At 36.2% G+C, this 25,681-nt stretch overlaps 3 protein-coding genes across 6 annotated transcripts; 1 reads left to right on the top strand and 2 right to left on the bottom strand.

Moving 5' to 3' along the window:
* Positions 1–1,426: 1,426 nt before the first annotated feature.
* On the bottom strand, positions 1,427–4,878 carry LOC128176264 (ankyrin repeat domain-containing protein 17-like). Its single transcript, XM_052842472.1, has 2 exons — positions 4,767–4,878; positions 1,427–3,482 (listed from the first exon to the last, which is right to left on the bottom strand). Exons 1-2 carry the CDS (start codon positions 4,772–4,774, stop codon positions 1,679–1,681), a joined length of 1,812 nt encoding a protein of 603 aa, XP_052698432.1. The 5' UTR covers positions 4,775–4,878; the 3' UTR covers positions 1,427–1,678.
* A 2,866-nt stretch (positions 4,879–7,744) lies between these two features.
* Positions 7,745–9,084, top strand: LOC128176266 (uncharacterized). The gene is made up of 2 exons (XM_052842477.1): positions 7,745–7,899; positions 8,048–9,084. Exon 2 carries the CDS (start codon positions 8,083–8,085, stop codon positions 8,779–8,781), a length of 699 nt encoding a protein of 232 aa, XP_052698437.1. The 5' UTR covers positions 7,745–7,899; positions 8,048–8,082; the 3' UTR covers positions 8,782–9,084.
* Positions 8,850–24,479, bottom strand: LOC128176265 (solute carrier family 25 member 45-like). Of its 4 annotated transcripts, none has more exons than XM_052842473.1 (6): positions 24,325–24,479; positions 22,190–22,360; positions 21,328–21,371; positions 21,164–21,244; positions 20,790–21,039; positions 8,850–9,599 (listed from the first exon to the last, which is right to left on the bottom strand). In XM_052842473.1, exons 2-6 carry the CDS (start codon positions 22,299–22,301, stop codon positions 9,142–9,144), a joined length of 945 nt encoding a protein of 314 aa, XP_052698433.1. In that variant the 5' UTR covers positions 22,302–22,360; positions 24,325–24,479; the 3' UTR covers positions 8,850–9,141. The 4 variants fall into 4 exon arrangements, with proteins under 4 accessions (XP_052698433.1, XP_052698434.1, XP_052698436.1 ...); XM_052842474.1 differs by having other exon boundaries at positions 24,321–24,470; XM_052842476.1 differs by lacking the exon at positions 24,325–24,479 and adding an exon at positions 24,220–24,236.
* Between the last annotated feature and the right edge of the window lie 1,202 nt (positions 24,480–25,681).

The raw sequence follows: 25,681 nt of genomic DNA, 5'->3' as shown, positions 1-25,681 counted from the left end.
ACAGAGTTATGGCCCTTGGACTTAGAAAAATTCCAAATATTAACAGTTTACATTCATTTTCGTTGTGAATGTTTCCCAGGGAGGGGAGCATAAGTGTTTCACAAACATCTCTTGTTTTATTAAAGCAATAAATGCATAAAATAAGTAAATACGCATGAGCGGGTTGTGTAATTTTTTTCAATGCTAGCTACCTTCATTGCCAGAATAAAGCACCAAAGAGACCATTACATCTATCTTTGAATCATTTAATTAATCAATTTTTCATAGAAAGTTATTTAAAGTATGTAACATATTCTCGACAAGAGCAAACGGCCAATTTTCCATCAAAGATTCGACCAATCGATAAACTGGTTAGAACTGAATCGGGTAGATTTCAGCCTTGTCAGTTTCCATAGAGCTACGAATCACAATCAGTATTCTTAAGAAATAAGGAGAAATATTCGGTAAATATAAAATGATGAAAAAACCTGATAAATCTTAAGATATTGGAGGGAAAATTCTCTATCACAGTATTACAGAGAAGGTTTGTGGGTTTAACAGTCATTTCATTTGCAGTGAAGACAGTTTTATGAAAGAACACATAACCCACACAGCAACACTCCCACATTACACAGCAATGTTACACATAAGGAATGGCAGAGAACACGCTTACCCAGCCGCAATAATGTAACCCTCTCCGATTTTTTTATCTGACGTTTTCCTCACGAATTTACGGAGTTGTAGTATATTTCTAAAAACGTTCAATTGTTAGAATACAAAATGATATTTAAATGTATCATGGGTAATCTCTACACATTTTTGTTGATTGAAATCGGTTTGTTATCCATTCGACCTTATTTAAACTATGACAAATATATGGAGCACAGACCCATTCTATAAAAGGACTTTGACGTTATAAAAAATGACACTGTATATTTGGGTGTTTTGATATGCAAGTTTAAATCAACATATTCCAAGTATTGAACAGGTTTAGAGGTTATAAATCGATGTTATGTTAAATATACATTGTTTTAGCAGGCTTTTAAAAAAATCATCAGATGTGTTGCAAATCGTCAGATTTGTTGCTATTTTAATTTCTCAGTATCTTATCCGTCCTTATAAAGACATTTTACACGCCTTAGCCTGTTAGCCACCCATCATCTTTCTGCAAATGTTTTGTCTTTAACAACAACAAACTTATAAGTTCGAAAGGGCCAAAATTCTCATAAAAATTAACGAAATCAGAATATCTTGGTAATACGTACGTGTACAAATAGTACTCTAAATACCTTCACAGTTCCGCAAAATTCTGAGCAACGGTTTTAAAGAAGTTGCGCGACTGACACATTATTCAGTCTAACCCCCACACCCCCCACCCCCTTTTTTGCAACATGTTGTTATAATCTGTTAATGTACTGCGTGAATGTTGATTTTAAAATTAAACAAACAGTGTTTGCAATGCATTTAATATTGAATTTTAGTTAAAATAAATAAGCCAAGTGAATGTAATATGAGCTGGCAAGCATATTAAAAAATTACAACAGTATAGTCAGATCACGTGATCAATAGATAAACAGTGGCAACATTTAACAATAAATATATCTTAAATACTGTACATGTATAAGTAAAGAATGATAAATATGTTGCCGATTAAGTAAAAAGTACAAATAAAGGCTAATTGTTAAAATTTGCGTCCAACTCAATCCATATCGAAGTCGGAGAACAACAGATAGTCCTGTAATGCTGTTGGCAGTTTGAGAAGCTTGATTTTGTCTTGTATATTCCCGCCGCTTCCAAACGTTTTCCTGACGTGTTTGCGGCAGTGTTCCATTAGAGATCCGGGGGAGCCCGCTATTTCGCGCACTTTACTTTTCAGCACTTCTTCTATGGTGGTCATTTTCTCGAGGACCGGCAGGTGCTTCCTCAAGATGTTGACCGCTTCCTCGCAGTAGGCACTGACTATCCACCGCAGGACCAGCTCCTTCCGTTTGTGCACCGAGTGTTCCACTGGGTTGCACGGGCCACAGTAATTACTCAAGGATGACTGTGTGTCAAATTTGCAGTTGGCCCTTAAGAGTAATTTGACGGATTCTATGCTGAAGCCGTCCACAGCGAACCATAGAGGAAGCGTGCCCGCATCGTCCCCAACGTTTGGATCCGCGCCTCGCTCAAGCAGCAGGGCCACGAGTTGTGGACTGTTGTAAAACACTGCTTCATTTAGCGCTGTCATCCCGTGAAGACCGCGGACGTTGGTGTCCGCGCCGGCGTCCAGGAAGAACTTGACGGCCTGTATCTGTTTGTAATTCACCGCCGATATCAGAGGGGTCAGGCCGTCCTGGTTCTGAATGTCGACACTGAAACCTGCTCTGATGATTTCTTGACAGCACGGAACACTGCCACCTGTGGCTGCAAAGTGTAGTAACGAATTGCCGTTATTTGGTCGTTTAGTTAGGTCTGCTCCTTTCTGGATTAAGAATTTCACCACTTCCGTTTGACCTTTAACGGCAGCGTTGTATATTGGCGTACAGGCCAAAGTATCTTGAGCGTCAATATTAGCGCCGAATTTGAGAAGAGATTCGCAGCACTTCAGGCTTCCCCTTTCTGATGCCCAGTGTAGCGCCGTTCGTTTGTTGTATGCCGCCATGTTCACGTTACATCGCCGTTCGTTCAGGAAATTTACGATGTGTTCGTGCCCGTAAAGGGCCGCCATCATGACGGGGGTGAAGCGGCGGATGTCCTGGGCGTCGATTTCCGCGCGCGCATCAAGCAGCAGACGGCAACATTCCAAATCGCCATGTTGTGCAGCAAAGTGCAGCGCTGTTGCTGCACTGTGACTCATGCGATTGACGTCACACCCATAGGACAGCAACAGTCTCATGACGTCGACGTAGCCCATTTCTGCGGCACAGACTAGAGGCGTGTTCCCAAATGTGTCTTCTTCTTCAAGGTCAGCTTTTGCTTCAAGAAGCAGGCGACATATTTCTATATGACCGTTTTCTGTGGCGCAATGAAGCGCCGTTCTGTCGTGGTAACCACGGCGACGTACAGAAGCGTTTTTATCCAGGAGAAATCGAACTATTCCAAGATGGCCGTTTGCAGCTGCTACGATCAACGGTGTGTCCATACGAGAATTCTTCGCGTTGATATTAGCTCCTGCAGCTAGTAAAATATGACAACATTCTATGTATCCCTCGCTACACGCATAGTGCAAGGGTGTGTTTCCTATTGGTCCCGCCAAATTGACGTCACCGTCCCAACGTAACAGCATGTCCACCACTGAGGCGTGACCGCCGCGCGTGGAGAGGGTGAGCAGTGTGAACTCCTCGTCATTATGGATGTCGGGAGAGAGTCGGCTGCTCTCCAGAATCAGCGCCGCACAGTTAGTCCGCCCGCTCCCACAAGCAAAGAACAGACAACTCTTGAGTTGTTCCTTTGGAGGATCGCACGTCTGTAGAATGTCCTTGACCCTTTGTTCGTCTCCGGCCACCACGGCTTCCTGGAGACTGTAAGAGAATGAAGTAAAATTATTTAAATTCCGTAAAACATCAAAGTGTGATCTAGTTTACCAGAATTTTTCTTAATTTCTCATTGATTCCCTCGCGGCAACATCCGAAAGATTTTATAAAAGTTGTTGAACTTGAGTGTTTATCAATCGTTTTAAAGTAATTAGTTTACTTTTCTAGTTTATCAGTTTTATTACAATCAAGTTTGGATGTAGTTTTCGTTTGCCAAAAAAAATTACGTGGGGTGTTACATGTATAATACGACGACTTTTAGATATTTGAAGTACAAAGAAATCTTCAGAGCGCCTAAAAAATGTTGACGAATGTGTAGGGGTTCAAGTGAAAGAATGGGAATAAATTACAAGTATGCCCACGTACTAATTAAATCTGAAACTAATCATCAAATGTCAAGAACCACTATAATGTACCTCAACACTATTGAGGTCAACGTGTTTTCCATCGCAAGGAATAGATATGGAATGGTCTCGATCCTGCATAGAGAGAAATAGCCCAACACTCCCGAATTAAAGACATACAATGTACTAAAAGTCGGTTTAATTTGGATTTGTTAAAAATATGATACTCGATTTTACTGAATTCAATAATACTATAGAGTGTAAACTTGAATCTATCCCGTGAATCTGCAGACTTAGACAGCGATAAAAATTTCTTCATCAGGAGCTCTTGAATCTTACATAGCTAGTTTTTATCGTCATGACTGAATCCGTTGTGTTCGCAAATATTTTACTGACAGAAAAAAAAATCAAAAGACACACTGCAATGCGTGCCAATTTTTGTGTCTCTGTCTCTCTCTCTCTCTCTCTCTCTCTCTCTCTCTCTCTCTCTTACCTTAGTTCTGTAAAGTAGGTTAAAAGTGTTCGTGATGAAAAAATATTTCAATAATATATATACGTACCATCTTAATGGTAATCGAACGTTTCATCCATTGTAGCCAGAGAAGTGAATGGGTACTGAATGTACATCTATCGTTTCAAATGTAGGTCATCTTATGATCTTATATCTTATCACATAAAGCCATTTACAATCCAAATTTTGTTATTTATATAGGCTGCTTAAACAGTTTAAACCAATTATCAAGTAATATATATTCACTTACCAGTGACACGGTTGATCTTTCGCAGACGAAAACATAATACACATAAAACTTTTTTTTCTGTCTGGACTGGTCCTATTGATGGACTTGTTTAGGAATAAGTAACGGAGAAATTCAGACTGAGTCAAGTTAGAGTAGGAGAATGTGAGGGGGGAATGAACTCTGCTTACCTCGACATTAAGAGTCTTCTTTGTTCTGTTTTCTCTGACTTACATCTTGATGCAAACGATAATGTTTATCGCCTCAGTTTGTGTACATAATTTAATAGTAACTTCCGGTTTCCGAAAACCAACATTAGAGGAGTTCCGAAATGGCGGGAAATATGAGAGGAAAAAATCTGTGTTACCAAGTAAAATCAATTTTCATTTCATTATAATCATGTATATATTTAATTTAAGCTTAAAATAGGTAAAGGACAATGGATCTCTGTGTCTTTCTTGAAACCACTAGCAGAGACAAAAATATTTATATCTCTGACCACTGGTTATTAAATTGAAAATTTGAAGTCATTTTGGAGACAAATACTGTAAACAACCACAGAAAAAAGCCTGACAACGAACAATAGGCCTATATGTAAAGTTACACGTATTGTTATTATTATTATCGAGAAATTAAATAAAAAAATCGCCTTCGCTCGTGAACTCTTCACCATAGTCTGAGTATATGGGAATTAATTCTTATTGTATTTTCTTATTAATTCAAGTACACCTGTCCCAGGTTAAACGAACATTTTTTTTAAATAATATGTCACATACATAAAAAAGACGACATACAGCGATCCCAATTCTTTTTTATGAAACCAAGTTCTCATTTGTCACGTGTATATATGTTTTAAAGAAAGTGAACGCACAAGATTGTAAGTTTGCAGGATTTCTCGACACGAATCAATTGGGATTAAAATGTCTATAACATCGAAAGGCTATGTACAGGTTTCAACAAAAATATATTATGTTGAGAGTCGAAGTATATGGCTATTCCGGTTATTAAAAAACTCACAAGCTTTCCAAAAATGGCAATGAGAGGTAAACCGATAACTAGTTGGAAATGTTAATGCAAACATATTTTAATGAAGTTATATTGTGTATATCCTAAAAAACTAGTAAAAAGAAAAGAAAATAGTGTTCATACAACAGATCTAGAAATCAATAACAACAAATTAAAATATACCAGTATATTATAATTCAACATCATGTTATAATAACAAACATTGAAAACAAAAAAGTTTTATTTTTTTTAAAAGACCACCAGTTGGATTTGAGCCTAAAACACTAAATGTTTGTATTCACTAATCCAGGACGAAACCACTGGGCCATGCGAGGCTAGTCAATATGCTCTATAAAGTACTGTTTGAAACAACATTGTCATATCAGTGGACTTTGTTTTTTATCCTTCAAAAAATAATTTGAAAAAGTACATAATTGATCATCTCTGGGTCATTTCTCCATCTATTTTTAAAAAGCGACATTTTAAATGTTGAAATATGTTATCTTTACACGTTTCAAATTTGTGGAGAGAAGACCCAGAGACAACACAATCATTTAAAAACAGTTGTTAATAAGTAGGATTTTGCATGAATTGCATCGTGTTGCTATATTTAGACCCATATTATGATAAAACCTTTTGCATTTCAAATATTTTTCCACTCATTCCACATCCAACAGACACAAAATCACGGTTATAATTCGAAAAATATTCAAAATTAATTGATGAAATTTTCACTCTCCTTGTGCGCCCTGATTCCTGCCGAATGTTCATCTTAAGCGCCCACATTCTTTGTAAAAGTATTTTTTTCTAATTATAAGATAATTATAAATACTTTAAAACAGTCTAAGATGTGTTTTCATGCACATCTTATTTTGCTCCCCCCCCCAACATGTCGGTAAAAAATGAATATAGGTTTGAGAGCCTTTGTTTACAAATAATATGAGCTATGCCTCTCGTTTGTAACTTAATTTTTATATTTTGGTTGACCATAAACAGATAAACAAGGTCATTCCTCGCTCAGACTGATTAAAATATCATAGTTAATTACTGAAAGCATTAAAATGGAACAAGAAAATTTAAACATTCTTAGCTTAGATCGTTTACATACCCCTTTTGAGAGGGGGGGGGGGGTAGATCTTCATTTGGAAAAAAACTTCGAATTCCCTTCATCCACATCTTCGCTAGCAAAGGGTTTCTGATCCGCGCCGCTCCCCACTAAACACTGGCGTCGGAAGCAACTTGAAAGTGGGGGGGGGGGGGGGGGGGGCTTGGCTAATCCTCAAAAACAACATAATTCCCCAAATCATGAAAACCTAATCCGTGCGGTGGGGGTGGGGGGTGGGGGCTAGTATGCCTATGACTCGAACTTCTCCATATTTCAACCTTTTTAGGAATAATTATATTTCCTGCGAGAAAAAGTGGGGGTTGAACCCTCTATGATGCTATGTGCCTAATGGTTAGGTCTAATTTGGCATAAAAAGTGGTGGGGGGGGGGGGGCTAAGCCATCCTAGTCCCCCCCCCCCCCCCCCCCCGGTTCCGACGCCTATGCTAATCCTGGCTAGCGAAGATGCCGAACACCCATATATGCTTTGTTTTCAGTTTAAAACTGCTGAAAGTTGATAAAATTGAGGAAAGTAATTGAAGCTGCGGCCGACAACAAAAGCGGGAAAATTTTGATCAGAATACTCTGGCTTGAGCAGTCATCTTAAGGGGTCGGTGGGGGGGGGGGGGGGGCTAAAATCAATCATACAGGTGTACACAGGTAACGGCCTCAGCTCTCTGGCCTGGTTTACTGAACGCAGAAACTTCACTTTGTGAACTCTTCTTATATGCATGTTATGTCTATCTGTGTATATTATGAGTAGTATTTGGCGAGATCCACGAAGGACTATTTATTAGAATGACATTTAACCCAATATTCACACGCTTGATAAATCGGGTGTTCAAAACAGAAGTCCACCGTACAGGTGCATTTAGCGTTTTCTCCTTGCTTTGATTAGTAAGACTCCATAGTTTGATAGTTAAAAAAATTGTCAATGCGATTAAGTTACAATTAACCAAAGGGATTAAAGGTCTTTAAAACGTTTACTAATATCAGCGACACAAATATGTAGATTAACCTTTTAAATATGGATTAAAAATATTAAAAGCAACACACTGTAGAAATCCTTTCCTCCAGATTCTAATTTAATAGGTCGAATTTCGCCGTCAGTTAATTCTATGCACTGTGTACATTAGAAGGAAAATATATCAAATTGGAAAATATTTATGAAGACCAATCATTTAGGACTTTTGGAAGGCCGAAATTCAATTTTCATGTAAGTATTAAAGTCTTGGTTTTATGTAAATATCGGTATGTGTGTAAATCGTTGAAAAAAAGGTTTGTAAATTTGAGTAAAATAAGAAAAATATATTTATCATAAAAAGACGACGTATAGATGTTTTGTTTTATTCCACCTCTTACAGTTTACCCCAAATGTTGAGGTCCGCGGCCAATAGTCATGGCGGATATCCAAAACTTTCCAAAACTCCAGGACAAGCGTTTGTCACTGATTGGTAAACAGACCCACCGGCTGAGAAAGACCACCTCCATCAGCAACGATAAACTGAAGGACAGGTGCAGCACGTACGGTAAGGCGATCGACAGGGACAAACGGAGCTATGATTACAAGATGTGGCAGAAGACCATGCCCCACAAACAGTACTACATCCACACCAAGGGCACCCAGAGATGTCTGAAGCGGATCCGGGACCAGGTTCCGGACCTGGACGACGAGAGTGGGATGTACGGCGTCTACGGCGGGACCTCCCTTAGGGACCTACAACCACAGATCGACACCATCATCAAGAACCAACACCCAAGGGTCCGCCGCCTGAGGAAAACAGAGAAACTGCTGTCTGACGGGAAAACGGACGGGCGGATCATGAACATCAAAGAGTCGAGGGGCATGCTGGAGGCCATCATTAACCGGCCCTCATTCCCGCCTCGGAGAGAGAGAGGAATGACCCTGTACTTCAAAACTAGGAGGCCATCAACGGTGGATACCAACGACATCACCAGCGCAGGCGCACTGCGACTTCCTCCTATGGCGGTGTCCAGAGAGAACACGAAATCAGGGATGATGTTCCGGCCAAAGTCCAAGTCCGTGGCCTTCAAAGGTCTCCCCAAGAGGTCCACAACCTTCGCCCTGGATTTATAGCGCGCCATCGTGCTTCTTTGTTGCAAGTGCAATAGCTTTGTTGCTGTGGTCAAAATGCGTCCAGCATGTGCAGTTGCTTCTTTATTTCAAAGACATGTTTAATCAGTGCCATTTTTTGTTATTTTAAAGTAGTTTTGTGAGTACATTATTGAAGAGATGAACATTTCTAGAAAGATGGATGGACGTGAATGTGTTCATAAATTACTATTTGTTTGTAATTTAATTAATACTGTTTGATTTAATTGTACATATTCGCCATGTAAACATTTTCACTTTCTTTGATAAAATAATGCATTAATTGACCAGTAGAAGTGGTCTTTCCTTTGTGCTTAGACAGCAGATGGCGCTTCTCCCCGAGATTTAGCGCGACTCCATGTACTTCATGGACTGAGAATAGACGAGAAACGTGACAGCGTTGACGGGGAATGCTCTTAAACACGTGACCATACATCCCCGGTAAAACACTCGGACTCCCTCTTCCCTGTAGCTCTTCACTGCACAGTCAATAAGACCCGAGTATTCACCCACAAAGTCCGCTTGGTACCGGCTCTTGACCACGTCAAAAGGAATGATGGAGGCCCAAGTGATAGTTCCCGCGCATCCCCCGGCCACGAGGTCCGCAATGACCCCTTGGGAGTCGGACCAGCCTGACTCCTTCATCCAGTGTGACATCACCTCGTACGTCAGTCCGTACAGTCCGTAGCTGGGAACGTCCCTGTAGGCCATCGCCAGGCCCCCCTTATACAGCCCACGTACGCCATGCTGCCTCACTATGTGTCTAGCACAGTCCAAGGGGCCGCTAAATGCCTTTTTGATGTCTGAAGAAATACAACATTAATTATAATTTACAGTAAACCGCGCCACCATCATTATAGACAGTGATTCATTTAATTACTTCAATTCCTTATCCTAGCAATGGTTTTTAAAGGAAAAATAATTTTGAAATGGACATATATTTATTATTAAGGTCTTCCGTTTCCAACGGAAGACCTTTCTATTATTGTGCGGGAAAAATTATTTTTCTTTTTTTTTTTTTTCTTCCTAGACGCGAACTTTGAGGCTTCATATCTTGCTTATTTCTGAACGGTTTTTGCTCAAATTTTCAGGGCTAATGTACTTTACAAAACACTATCTTAAGCAATTCATAAAATTTAGAATTCCCCTTCCGTTAAAGAGTTATTCCCCTTTTAAAAATTTTTAGGGCCTTTTGTTTCCAGACAAAGGCTCTGAGACTATGATAGCAGGGAATGGGAATCCAACGAATTTGAATAACAGAGACATTGTAGTTGTGCACATCTGTTTTTGTTTTAAGATTACGTTTTTTATTTAGGAAAAGGTAGGGGATCAAAAAACAGGATTAAAAAAAGTGCGAAAATTTAGACATATTTCCCTTTATATCTTTTAAACGAAAAATATTTTGTTAAGACATGTAGAATAAAAGTTGTGCAAAATATAGAGGGCTTTCATTTGACACCAATAAAAAAGGGCTGGCCCCTTAAATTAAAGGCCAATGGCCCCTAAAAAATTTTGCTTAATAACTCAAAAACGGTTAGGATTTTGATATGGCTGTCGCTGGAAAAGTTGTTTGTTGGGATCTCATAAAGGTCGTTACAATGTTATTTTGTATGTGATGTGTGTAGTATGAGTGTAAAAAGCTTTACATGTTGACATGTACATGATTTCATTTGACAAGTTAACGAAAGTCTTTGTGCGTACAACTGGCATAAAGTTGCCGCAGAAAGTATGCTGGTTTATACAGGAGGCATTAATTCATAAGAATTTTTGTTGTTGTTGGAGTATACGCTTTTCCTTAAGGAGTTAAAATTATTGTTGTTAAGTTCTTGTAGTGCACAATCATTAAAAACGGCAATTGTAAAACAAAACATTCTTTTTCTTTTCTAGTAAACCACAAAATATGGAATTAAAAAACTCTATGCATTACATTTTAGTTATTAACTCCATGCATTTAAAATCGACCTTGAATCAGAGCTACATGTGTGTGTGTACCATTACGTAAGCTCTCCCTTGCCCGCGGCCGAGAAAATCGGTTACCATGCTCGCGGCTGGACTACCTAGCGGTCAGCGGTTATCTAATACACGAGAGTTGCGTCTCTCATATATGAATTTATGTAGCCGCGAACTCAAGAATTGTTTTAGTTTTGATTACACAAAATCTTTTGTGGATTAAACGATTGGATGTCAAGTAAGAAATAGTTCATTTAATTAATAAAAGCAATGTCATTCTCCAAAGCAAAAATAGACATAGATCAATTGTGGGGTTTAAGTTTAAAATATATAACTTCTATTTGATAGAGTAAGGTCATTAAACTGCAAACTTTTCAAATCTTCCTTGGTTCTGAGCTGTGCGATTCTGTGCTTTGTACCTTTACGTAATCTATTCTTCGCCCACGGCCGAGGAGATCAGCCACGGATGCATTACCTAGCGGTAAGCGGTTATTTAATACACAAGATTCGCACACCGCGACTTACACTTACATGCATATGAACGTGTTTGAGTTAATATAGCCGTATATACAAGAACTGTTTTAATTTTATGTTATAAAAGTTTGTCCTACTTGTATATATATTTAATTAAATATTTGAGTGTAAATGAATATTAATGAATGATATTACTCCAAATCGGAAAAATCGTTAGAATAAACTAATGTTTCGTTTGTTTAAGTAAAGTACTTTAAAAACTGTACAATTAATGTTTTAAATCAACACCCCCCCCCCCCCCCCTCAAATATTAAACCATTAAATGATGATCATCCCTCGCACATGGCTGAGGAGATCCGGCGCGAGTGGATAAGTGATCCGCGGTCGGTTCGTGTTCTTCTACATGTACCTTATGACGCGTTTATGTTTCATATTTTGCACGGACACAACTATATTTTATTATGTTTTCAACTATTATATTGGTTTAAGATGAAAAGATAAATTTATTTTACTTGTACAGTTGATTAAGCATTGGTGTATACGATAGCGTACAAGGTAGTTTAAAAATCAAATCAAATTATAATCAAAGTTCCATGTTACATGTTTGCGGTAGGTGCTAGCATTATAAAAGAATGTCCTGAGTTGAGGCATTCGATGATTATTTAAAGAAGATTCACATGAGTTTTAAACAACTTTAGATTAGATTCTATCGGTCACATATTAATCACTTCTGTAGTTTTTCTACATGTTCGTTTCATTATGGAAGCGAACTCATTGCTGCCCCCCCCCCCCCCGCCCCCTCCTCCCGCCCCGCTGACAGGAGCTCGCGCTGTATTTTTTATTTTTTTGGCGAAACGATATCAAGATCTGTCGAAAATCATTTTTGGTGGCTTCTTCTTATGTGTAACATTTTGTTTCACTTTCCCAACCGTTTGTTTATTCGGTCAGTCTGTGTTAATTCAATCGCCACGTGCGACCGAGAATCTTGTGTCGCTTCAGCGCACACAGCTCAGAACATATATAGCCCCGTGTCATCAATTGTTATGTAATTGAGTAACAGTTGGAATGGTGCTTTTACTACATAAAATATAAATAAAAAATCATCCAGAAAAAATGTTACCGTAACTCAATAGTCAATACCAAAAATAAAAATCCGTATGATTACAAACTGAAATCGGTTTTTCAGTATTCGGCGGGATTTGATTTTTCTTCTAACATTAGTATTTTTATTGGTTTCAGAGAATACGATGTAAAAATACAAACAGGAAATAAATCTGATATTATTTACATTGATAATGTTGAAAAATATTTAAAATTAAATTAGGCACATTCGTTAGAAAACAATGTTATACAAACATCCGATTATTTTTTTCCTATGTCGTATCATTCGCGTAAATAAATATGTTCTGTACATATCCATGTACCTCAGAAAAAATTCAAATGATTAAACAAAAAAGAAAATTGTAATTACTACTTCGGATTTTTTTCAAAGTAATTTAACATTGTATTGAAAAGAACAAGAAACTAGAGCAGAGCTCGTGGCAAAGCCCCGAGTAGGTCTTCCGTTGTTGCTGCGAGTTGAAAATATATGTTACGATTATAATGACTATACTTTCAGTTCGGCTTTTGTTATAAAAATGTGTTGTAATTGAAAGTCTGTATATAAAACGTGTTTTGAAAAAAGAAAGGAAGAAAATATTTTAGGAAAACGATTTGTCGAGCAGAGTTTATGTAATCGTTTCAAACATTGTTTAAAAAATGAGATCATGTTTAATGGCGAGTTAAATTTTCAAAGGGTAGCAAGCATTGTTATAACAGTATGTACTCATGATTCATGTCAGGAATTGTATTTCTTTTTTAAACTGAACTCGCCTACAAAACACGTAAACTTTTCTCAAAGATAACTTCTATATTAAAATATTTCTAAATTTTAGAAGACTATGTGCAAGTTTAGAATTGCGTGCTGACAAAATTTACAGACCCTAAAACGTACTACTACACCAAAAAAGCGTGCGGCCAACGTGCGAGAAACGTTTCGTGTAAACCTTTTAGAGTTTCATGTAAACCGTTTAGCGTTTCGGACAAAGCGTGTAAATCGTTTCGAGCAAAGCGTGCGAGAACCGTTTGAAACGTTCATCAGATTTCATTCGGAACTCTCTGACAAGTTAATTGTTTCAAAATGGCGCGCGTGTTTTACATTACTTTAACAAAATTGAACGAATTTTTAACAAACAAAAGAAAGGTATATGTATTAAAAGACGACTAGTTACAGAGTACATGTATATTTAACGTTTTCATGCGATGTTTCAGTACTGAAACAATATTAAAATTCGCTATACATAAAAAATATTAAAAACAGTTAGCGAAACATGATTTCTATTGGAACAAACCTAAATCAACTTTAACTTGCACGATCATGTTTTGATAAGCATGTATTTTTATTATCTATTTACATCGATAACTCTTACTGAGACCATTCGGCTGTGTACAAGCAGCACACATAACCTCGGACATCGGGCGAGACCTGCACCTGGCTGAACCTGTCAATCAAACTCTGTGTATTTGTTTTCATTGGATGGTCAGGCGTCTCTCTTTTGTCAAAAGCCAATGGAAAATTAATGAATTCAAGGTAATCGGAATCAGAATTTGATAAAGCACACAATTTAAATGGTAGAAAATTTATTAATTATTTGAACAAAATTAAATGTAAACATTGAAAGGAAATAAAAAAAAAATTATTATGGGAATCTATACGCATGGTACTCAATTAAAATAGATTATATTATGATTTTATTATTTTATGTAGTAAAATCACCCTTCCAACTGTTACTCAATTACATAACAATTGATGACCTGGGGCTATAAATGTTCTGAGCTGTGTGCGCTGAAGCGGCACAAGATTCTCGATCGCATGCGGCAATTGAATTAACACAGACTGGCCGAATAAACAAAGGGGTGGGAAAGTGAAACAAAATGTTACACATAAGAAGAAACCACCAAAAATGTTTTTCGACAGATCTTGATTTCTTTTCTCCAATTAAAAAAAAATCCAGCGCGAGCACCTGTCAGCGGGGCGGGAGGAGTGGGGGGGGGGCAGCAATGAGTTCGCTTCCACAATGAAACTACAGAATGACCGATAGAATCTAATCTAAAGTTGTTTAAACTCATGTGAATATTTACTAAAATAATCATCGAATGCCTCAATTCAGGGCATTCCTTTATCGTGCTAGCACCTACCGCAAACATGTAACATGGAACTTTGATTATAATTTGATTTGATTTTTAAACTACCTTGTACGCTATCGTATAAATCAATGCTTAATCAACTGTAAAAGTAAAATAACTTTATCTTAAACCAATATAATAGTTGAAAACATAATAAAATAAAGTTGTGTCCGTGCAAAATATGAAACATAAACGCGTCATAAGGTACATGTAGAAGAACACGAACCGACCGCGGATCACTTAACCACTCGCGCCGGATCTCCTCAGCCATGTGCGAGGGATGATCATTATTTAAAGGTTTAATATTTGAGGGGGGTGGGGTGGGGGTGTTGATTTAAAACATTAATTGTACGGTTTTTAAAGTAGTTTACATAAACCAACCAACCATTAGTTTATGTCTAACGATTTTTCCGATATGGAGTAATATCGTTCATTAATATTCATTTACACTCAAATATTTAATTCAATATATACAAGTAGGACAAACCTTTATAACATAAAATTAAAACAGTTCTTGTATATACGGCTATATTAACTCAAACACGTTCATATGCATGCAAGTGTAAGTCGCGGTGTGCGAATCTTGTGTATTAAATAACCGCTTACCGCTAGGTAATGCAGCCGTGGCTGATCTCCTCGGCCGTGGGCGAAGGATAGATTACGTAAAGGTACAACGCACAGAAACGCACAGCTCAGAAACAAGGAAGATTTGAAAAGTTTGCAGTATAATGACCTTACTCTATCAAATAGAAGTTCTTTATTTTAAACTAAAAACCCACAATTGATCTATGTCTATTATTGCTTTAGAGAATGACATTGCTTTTATTAATTAAATGAACTACATGTATTTCTTACTTGACATCCAATCGTTTAATCCACAAAAGATTTTGTGTAATCAAAACTAAAACAATTCTTGAGTTCGCGGCTAAATAAATTCATATATGAGAGACGCAACTCTCGTGTATTAGATAACCACTGACCGCTAGGTAGTCCAGCCGCGACCACGGTGACCGACTTTCTCGGCCGCGGGCGAGGGAGAGCTTACGTAATGGTACTCACAAAGCTCTGATTCAAGGTAGATTTTGAATGCATGATGTTTATATTAATCAAAGTACTGAAAGTACTGAAAAGCGCTAACCTAGCTTGGTTCTAAGAAAATTTATTGTGTGCAAGCGTAGGCGGAAATGAGCCTTATCGAAATTTTGGTTTATGTTTAATGAATATCAATTTAAAGTATCGAAGGCCAGATTTCTTTAAATATATGTTACTTTCTGAAGATGATGTGAATTAAGGTAACCCACTCCTCAATGTTTTATCAAGATTTTCTTGAGAAGTATATTATTGAAATCTGTAGACAAAACATACTTAAAAATACAAAGATAATGGGGGGTCAGTATCCATCCCTCTGAGTTATGGCCTATTTAATTTGACCTTTTCGCACCTAAAATGCAACATTTCATCCTGATTAGGATTTTTTGTCAGTATTTTTGATTAAGCAAACTTATTTCTTCAAATATTGTTTTTAATTATGCACAATGGTCACACTGAATAGAGGGATTACGCAAAAAATTTGTACGAAGCTGCATAAATTTTTGTGTGACCTTTTTGCACTTAAAATAGACAATTTCTATAATAGTTACAATTTGATTTGAAATAAAAACTTTTTGAATATCAAGAATTTTATAAGATGATTAAATCAAATATGCCTAGATATGTATTCAGTATCATTTTGACATAATATAACATGGGGTTCAGTGATGTCAAATTTTAGATATAGGGCTTCAAAGGTAAAATTCTCGCAAAATTTGGCTTAAAAAATTTCAGATATGTTCTATATATTTGCATGATTTTATGCTAAACGGCTATCACATTCTCAAGATTTGATTTTGTACATGTCACACAGAACCTATAAAATATGTTACAAACCTATCAAATGTTAAAAATGTGAATAATGAATAAAGTATAATAAAAAGAAAAGTATATTTAAAATTCATAAATTGGTTGTTTCGGTCATTTTCGTCTAACAAACCTTCCGCACGAAAAAATAGTTCCCCAAAAAACTTGTTTGTTTCTTGAATTCAAATGGATTTTCTTTATGAATGTTGTGTAATTATGAAATAATAATCTATCTGTGATTATTAAATAAATAAAATCATATTCATTTCAAATATAATGATCATCTGCGCAATGAAATCAAAACATGAGGAGTGAGATACCTTAAAGCTGAACACGACTTGTATATGGATACTTGCCTGAAAAAAGATATGTTAAAATCACAAATTATACCTTTTGAACAGTAATTTATCACAGTTTTTGACTTTTTCTTGCAAAGAATCGATTTTATTTTTCTATATTTTAGCTTCTGAATACGCACTATATTTTTTCATCACTGCGTAGCATCCCGTGCTGATGTACGTTAGCCCCGCAAACCAATCGTATCTACTCGGCCATTTCCGTCACCCAGATAACTGGTTCCCTATACCTCTTACCAGTTTAAATGATGTATATTTATGCTCATAGAGGGCAGTTATTCCTTGCACCGGAAATAGAAGTCTAACGACAATAAAGCGCTGAGCTATGCTTAGCGCTTTAAAAAGGTAATGCATATATTTTTTCATTCCATATTTTGTGTTTTACTAGAAAAGAAAAAGAATGTTTTGTTTTCCAATTCCCGTTTTTAAGGATTGTGCACTATAAGAACTTAACAACGACTTAAACTCCTAAAAAAAAAAGCATGTATTCTAAAAAAAAAAATTCTTATGAATTAATGCCTCCTGTATAAACCAGCATACTTTCTGCGGTAACTTCATGCCAGTTGTACGCACAAAGTATTTCGTTAATTTGTCAAATAAAAACAGGTACATGCTAACATGTAAAGCTTTTTACACTCATACTACACAAACCACTTACAAAATAACATTGAAACGACCTTCATGAGATCCCAACGAACAACTTTTCCAGCGACAGCCATATCAAAATCCTAACCGTTTTTGAGTTATTAAGCAAAATTTTTTAGGGGCCATTGGCCCTTAATTTAAGGGGCCAGCCCCTTTTTATTGGTGTCAAATGAAAGCCCTTGTTATTTTGCACAACTTTTATTCTACATGTCTTTACAAAATTTTTTTCGTTCAAAAGATATAATGGAAAACATGTCTAAATTTTTGCACTTTTTTGAATCCTGTTTTTTGACCCCCTACCTTTTCCTAAATAAAAAACGTAATCTAAAAACATAAACAGATGTGCACAACTACAATGTCTCTGTTATTCAAATTCGTTGGATTCCCATTCCCTGCTATCATAGTCTCGGAGCCTTTGTCTGGAAACAAAAGGCCCTAAAAAAATTTAAAAGGGGAATAACTCTTTAACGGAAAGGGAATTCTACATTTTATGAATTGCTTAAGATAGTGTTTTGTAAAGTTCATTAGCCCTGAAAATTTGAGCAAAAACCGTTTAGAAATGAGCAAGATATGAAGCCTCAAAGTTCGCGTCTAGGAAACAAAAAAAAAAAAAGAAAAATAAGAATAATCTTAATTTTTTTCCCGCACAATAATAGAAAGGTCTTCCGTTGGAAACGGAAGACCTTAATAAAAATGATTTAAATTTTTGACTCAATCTTCGTATATATTACCGGCGCTCCTTACATGTATAACGGCGTACAGTGTATATAGATTATCATGATCTATTTGAATTAAGTTCCATTCGTAAAGATTCCCATAATAATTAATTGCATGACTGTGTACATTGTAGGCAAATCCCTGTGCGTTTATTACGTCTTGTTTTCCGTTAACAGTGGTTTAAGTAATTAAAATAATTACTTGTAAAAATATCTGTAATCGGGATTCCAAAGCAATTCATAGAAATGATCAGTATGTTTTCTTTCTATGTTTAAATTTAATTTTGTTCAAATAATTAATAAATTTTCTATCATTTAAATTGTGTGCTTCATCAAATACTGATTCCAATTACCTTGAAGTCATTAATTTTTCCATTGGCTATTGACAAAAAAAGAGACGCTTGACCATCCAATGAAAACAAATACACAGAGTTTGATTGACAGGTTCAGCCAGGTGCAGGTCTCACCCGATGTCCGAGGTTATGTGTGTCGCGAGTGGTCTCAATAAGAGTTATCGATGTAAATAAATTAAAAAAGATACATGCTTATCAAAACATACTCGTGTAAGTTAAAGTTGATTAAGGCTTGTTCCAACAGAAATCATATTTTGCTAACTGTATTTAATATTTTTTATGTATAGCGAATTTTAATATTGTACAGTCATTTTACCGGTAACGAATCAGTATGCGGTTTTTCGTGCATGCAACTATTATTATCGGAATTCCAAATGTTTTTATTTTTTGTTTAAATCGCGTTTCTTTGTCCTTCTAAACTGTATCAAACCCGAAAAAATAAAGGATGAATTACGGAGACAGTAATTTCAACACCCCCTCCAGTTTCCTAGTTTTGAATTCGTTTCCCAGTATCGAATTAAGCGCCCTTTATCACTTCTGACCGAATATTTTGAGGCGAATTAATTTCAAAAATATACTAGAGGTACATGTTAATGGACTTATAAATGAACAAGGAAAAACAATTGTGGGAATATGTCATTTAAACAAATTATATGATCGTTATTTTTATCATACCGTTTTCCGGTCAAATTGAAACTGGACTTGAACTGTTTTCATTTCCGTTACTTTATAATATTGAATTTTCATACAAACACTTTATAGTAGTAATTGATGATAAGTAGTTGCCATTTTCCTTTGTTTTTCCCGTATATCTATCAATTTTTGCAGCCAAATAATACTTCTGTCGCAATGAACCGTAACTAGGAAAACTACACGTGGTTCTATTTGAAGTCGTAATTTCATTCAAAGCTCCATTATTATTTGATATGATGTATTATCTTTTTAAATGAATTATATTTAATAATTATTCACTAAATAGGGATCAATAACAAACTTATTTTCATAGTTAGGCTTAATTGTTTTCACACTTTCGTTTTTTCTGCTTTGAACATCCGGCAGCCCATATCTGGGGCACATTTTTAATTTGTAAACAATTCGGTAAATAATCGTGCAAATGGCAAACACTGATATAATATTTATTTCTATGTTATAATCACCTAGCTAGAATTTTTTAAAACCTCAACTTTGTCTTCCACCAATAATTTTTCTAAAAATTATTCGATACTGGCAAATATTCGTTACCGGTAAAACTGTACCAGTACTGAAACATCGTATAAAACGTTATATATACATGTACTCTGTAACAAGTCGTCTTTTAATACATATACCTTTCTTTTGTTTGTTAAAAATAAATTCAATTTTGTAAAAAGATAAGTATATCATTTCTTCTAGATTTTTTTTTCATGAAAATACCTACAAGAGAGTTTTGCCAATCACAAACAGTTTAAAGTACATGTAATGTAAAACACGGGCTCCATTTTGAAACAAATTGTCAGAGAGTTCCGAATGAAATCTGATAAACGTTTCACATGGTTCTCGCACGCTTTGCTCGAAACGATTTAAACGCATTGTCCGAAATTCTGCACGCTTTGTCCGAAACGCTAAACGGTTTACACGAAACGCTTCACGATTCACACGAAACGCTAAACGGTTAATACGAAACGTTTTTCGCACGTAAGTCGCACGCTTTTTTTTGTTGTAGTAGTACGTTTCAGGGTCTGTAAATTTTGTCAGCACGCAACAATTCTAAATTGCACATTGTCTTCAAAAATTTACAAATATTTAAATAAAGAAGTTATCTTAGAAAAAAGGTTACGTGTTTTGTAAACGGGTTCGGTTTAAAATAAAAAAAACCACAATTCCTGACATGACACATGAGTACATACTGTTTATTACAATGCTTGCTACCCTCTGAAAATTTAACTCGCCATTAAATATCTCATTTTTTAAATAATGTTTGTTACGATTACATAAACTGTATGCGACAAATAGTTTTCCTAAAACATTTTCTTATTTTCTTTTTCAAAACACGTTTTATATGCAGGCTTTCAATCACAACACGTTTTTATAACAAAAGCAGAACTGAAAGTTTAGTAATTATAATCGTTTGACACCATATCACATATATTTTCAACTCGCAGCAACAACGGAAGACCTACTCGTGGCTTTGCCACGAGCTCTGCTCTAGTTGAATAGTACATTCATTGCAAAGAAAAAAAAAAAGAATGATACAAAACGGTTTGTCCCGGTAAGAGTTGTCTTCCTTATCAAAGTTTTAATGTACTCTAACATTTGTTACATTAAAAGTTCAAAATTTATCGATTCAAACTTAACTTTTAATGTAACACATTCACAACATGCAGTATACCTGTACCCACCTGTGCCCCCCTTGTGTCGGGGGATCTGTGACTGTAGCACCACTTTGATGTAGTCCGTGGGGATGACGGGGATCAGCTGGGCAGCCCCTCCCACGCACCCCGCCAGGTAAATGTTCAAATAGGAAGACTTCCGCTTCTCTCTGCTCTCCTCCAGGATCTTCAAGGTGTTTCCGTAAACTCCAAAGTACACAGAATTAACGATGCCGTAAGACAGCAGTGGAGTGGACATTCCGCGAAAGAAGCCGTGCACCTGTGAAAAGGTCAACAAAATTAACAACTCAGTGTCTGTCCTTTGAAAAGTTGCCTATCTCCGTAGTGAAGAAATAGCAGTACAAAGAGCGCTAGTCGTCTGTCCTGATATATACAGTACCCACCCATCCGTATTTGTTGATGTTGAGGACAGCGGAGACAGTGCCCTTGTACCTGTTGCTGTGGAGCTGCGTCTGGAGCTGAACCTGTGACGTCATAATTAAACATTACACCAATCATTTCATGTATAACACGTGATGTTAGAGAGAGAGTGAATGGACACACACACCTTGGTGGTATCGAACGGGTGTCCCACAATAATACCGGCCATACCTAAAATTCAACGGGACAGACATTTAAATTAAGAATGAAATGACATCTCCCTGGTATGGTGTCCGGATAGGGCCATTTGCGTTAGCGCGACATCGCGTTCAGATAAACGAGACATCGCGCTAGCACACAACATGCCGTCGCGCTAAAGCCTTTGCAAAACACGCCGTCGCGCTAACACACAACACGCCGTCGCGCTAACGCAACTTTGCATAACACACCGTCGCGCTAACTCACAACACGCCGCGCTAACATACAACACGCCGTCGCGCTAACACACAACACGCCGTCGCGCTAACGCAACTTTGCACAACACGCCGTCGCGCTAACGCAACTCTGCACAACACGCCGTCGCGCTAACACAACTTTGCACAACACGCCGTCGCGCTAACGGAAATATAAGACTGCGCATGCTGAAATAGGTAGGCCTGCACGCAAGTATGGATTAAAATTAAATAAAATGTACTTTGAAATATATATATTATTTTCATTTATTATCAATGTATATGAATAAAAATATAGTTACTAGTATGTCACTGTATAAGGATATGCTAGCATGCATGTAAATTATTATTAAATCTACCAATTGATAAATTTCCCTTAAATATTTAATATAATTCATTAAATCAACAATAATATATTCATGGCATGTTATATACCTGTAATTTTACATTTTAAAATTTCTTTGCTTTGGTAATATACAGAGCACCTAATATGAATTTGTGACATGTACATGTTATAAATATATTATTGCTGAATTAATTAATATCCGGACACCATACACTAGTTTAGCTGTTTCATTAGCATAACATTCACGATACCCCCAACTGCTCCGGCTATGTAGTCGTGAAGCACGTGTTCGTTGATGGATGATTCATCACGTGATATTTTGACGACACTTCCTGTAGAAGCCTCTTCTGCTGCTGGCGCCATATTTCATGTGATCTTCGTCGCTCTCTCCGCTCACATTTAGTCTTCATGGGATTTTATTTCTGATATTGAATGTGGAGTATTATTAGCTGGTAGTACTTTTTCATAATAGACAATCTAGGAATATTTTCAACCTTAAAGTACATGTATTGATAATATCATATTGATTACTTATATTTTGTCAGCTTTGGCAAGAATGTAAAATATAAAATAAAGCTTAATGAATTGTATCATGAGCAGAGACGTGTTGAGTGCATGTATAATTTAATTACATTAAAATTTATTTTTCCACACGTGCAGGCTCCGACAAACGCCACAATATGTGCAATTTACCTCACAAATCTTTGTTTCTTGCTTATTTGAATGCATAAGCACGAGAAGAAACAGAAAAAATATACACGAACGTGTGTCTACCTTTCAAATTCGGGTACCTGTAAAATCGAAACGGAACGAAACCGAATCAAACCAAACCAAGTCAAAAATCAAACCAAACCAACGGAAAGAAACCAAACATCGAAAGGAAAGAAGACCAAAATTTTCGTTGATTTTTCTGGTATTTACATATCGAGTATTTTTTCTTTTATGCCTGATTTTTCGATATTATATATCTAATTTATTAGATTTCCTTGTATTTTTTCACACTGAATATCTCATCATTAATGATAAATCCAAATTTAGTCCAAGTTAAATTTAGAGCGTTTGGAATTTTCCAAATCGGGTAGAGAAAAACCAGAGGACATGGTATTGTTGTTATGCAATAGACTTAATCGATAAAAATGTGTTTTACATAAGTAGTTAAACCTCTGTTCAGAATACTGATAAGGAAAATATAGGTTAAATATACCTTTAGTTTCTTTTTTTAGGTTTACATGTAGACAAGATAATGTTGTAAATCTGCATTCTGTTGTGAGGCTATTGCAGAGACAGTAAAGTTATACTGTATATGTATTTGAACTCATTGTTTGAATAATAGATTATAGCTTTATTAATAATTATTAGTTTAGATAATAGAATATACAATATTATTATACAATATTATTATACAAAGTCACACATATTGATAACTCGAGCTAAAAGAAATATATAAGCTGTAAATTAAAGCAATAAATTGACAAAGCTGGGATTTTAAAAAAATTCACACACGATAGCGATTTAAAAACATGGTGCTATAATAGAGACGATTTATTTTTAAATGACATTTAAACATAAGATCGATTTATCTAACTTACCAACATTTTAACAAAGATTTCAAAATGAGAACCTATATCAAGCTGACCTCCGTCCCGTTACATAGAATGTACCAATCTTCTGGCCTTATACACGACATATTCCTGTGTTATATTTTTGTTATTACTGTGTTATATTTAATATTCGAATGTTATATTTGTTATTCCTGCGTTGTTGTACCTGTTATATGTTATTTCTGTATTTTTACTCCTATGTTACATTTGTTATTTCTAAGTTATATTTGTTATTCCTGTGTTATATTTATTATTCCCATGTTATATTTGTAATTCCTATGTTATATTTGTTAATTCCTGCGTTTTTATACCTGTTATATTTGTTATTCCTGTATTGTTATTCCTATGTTATATTTGTTATTTCTGCGTTATATTTGTAATTCCTATGTTATATTTGTTAATTCCTGCGTTTTTATAGCTGTTATATTTGTTTTTCCTGTGTTATATTTGTTATCCCTGTGCTATTTTTGTTACCCTTACTCATACGTCTGACGCTCTTATCGTTAAGCTCTCTTGGAGAAAACGTACCCTAGGAATTGGGTACGTTTTCTCCTGGGTACGTTTTATCTTGGGTACGTTTTCTCCTGATACCTGTACGACTACAGTTACCCCTTCACAGTACGTACTTATACTGTCTGTCTAACATCTACTACTACAGCCCCCCCCCAGTACGTACGTACACCGTGTCTGTATTAACATCTTCTTCTACAGCCCCCCTACCGTAAGTACTTACACCGTGTCTGTATTGACATCTACTACAACAGTAACCTCCAGTATGTACTTACTGTAGCCGGTGCCTCCACTGTCACTAACACCACTGTCACTACGACCCGGTCTATCCACTTCTATCGGTGCAAAGTCTGATGTCGGGGGATCCTGGTTAGATAACATGTGTGTGCTGACTCAGGTATTCCCCGTCACTGTATTTATATGTAAACAAACACCTCAATGACCAGGCGTTCTTCGGCCCTTTAATTAAGGTCTTCCGTTTCCAACGGAAGACCTTGTACTGATTCTGTTGGAAATTCTTCATTATTAGGGTCTTCCGTTTCCGACGGAAGACCCTCTTGTTATTCTATTGTTTCTTTTCCTTATTATTATTTTATTTTTTATTTTTTTTCTGGCTTTTTTCGAACGCTATTTCTCGTGAACTACATGACCGATTTGCATGAAATTTACAGGACACATTGAGCATCAAATATACTTGATATTATAAAATTTCTGGCTTATGACGTCACTTCCGGTTCGAGATTTTGAGGATTTAGTGAATTTTTAAGGACCATTTTGTCCACGTAACTTCTCAAAAACTACTTGCGATAGAAACGTGACACTTTCAGGGATAGTAGATGAATGTCTGTAGATGATCCTATTTATTTGATATTTTGAAAAATGCGCAAGGCGGCGAAGCTCGCCCGAGCTCAAAAATAGGAACCAATTTTTTTCACGAAATTTTCGCACATTTTCGGCCCTAGCTTATAATGTGTAAATATTTTGTTAAGACATGTAATGCAAAAGTTGTTCAGATTAACTAGGACTTGCGTTTGATTTCAAGAAAAAGGGGCTGGCCCCTCAAATAAGGGGCCAAAATGGCTCTTAAGTCTTTTTGCAATAACTCTTTTCTGAAAAATAATTTGTTATCAATTATAGAACCAAAAATGTTCATTGTATATCTGTTATTTATACAGTACCATGCCTAAGTCATATGTTACGTAATTAGGGGTTTAAAGGGGCCAGAAGTTCAAAACTTTGATCTTAAGTATCTAGAAAAGGAGAAATATTTTGATAAGCATTATAGAACAAAAAATGCTTAGAATAATGTTCTTAACAATATGCTACCTTAATAGTTTTTGTTGGTGGCCCCAGTAAGGATTTTAAGGGTCAGCCCCTAAAACACAATTGTTCAGATATCTTTAGAACGGTCAACAATTTCTGAACACTTGTTGAGCAAAATGTGTTTATATTTATAAGACCTTTTATTTGATATCAAGGAATAAGGGCTGGCCCTTCAAATAAGGGGCCAAGAGGGCTCTAAAGTCTTTTTATAATAACTCTTTACTGAAAAATAATTTGTTATCAATTATAGAACCAAACATGTTCATTGTACATCTGTTTATCTATACGGTACCATACCTAAGACATATG

This window comes from Crassostrea angulata, chromosome 3 (genome assembly GCF_025612915.1).
Source record: "Crassostrea angulata isolate pt1a10 chromosome 3, ASM2561291v2, whole genome shotgun sequence".
NCBI lineage: Eukaryota > Metazoa > Mollusca > Bivalvia > Ostreida > Ostreidae > Magallana > Magallana angulata.
Note: the sequence above shows the minus strand (reverse complement) of the source record. Positions and strands in the feature narration are given on the sequence as shown.

Bases quoted from the DNA above. Each gene is read 5' to 3' on its own strand.
- LOC128176266 (XM_052842477.1), top strand. From the start codon at position 8,083: ATGGCGGATATCCAAAACTTTCCAAAACTCCAGGACAAGCGTTTGTCA.
- LOC128176265 (XM_052842473.1), bottom strand. From the start codon at position 22,301: ATGGCGCCAGCAGCAGAAGAGGCTTCTACAGGAAGTGTCGTCAAAATA. The intron at 21,372-22,189 runs GTATCGTGAATG...GTTGAATTTTAG, and splicing joins CATAGCCGGAGCAGTTGGGG to GTATGGCCGGTATTATTGTG. The intron at 21,040-21,163 runs GTGGGTACTGTA...ACCTTTTCACAG, and splicing joins ACATCAACAAATACGGATGG to GTGCACGGCTTCTTTCGCGG.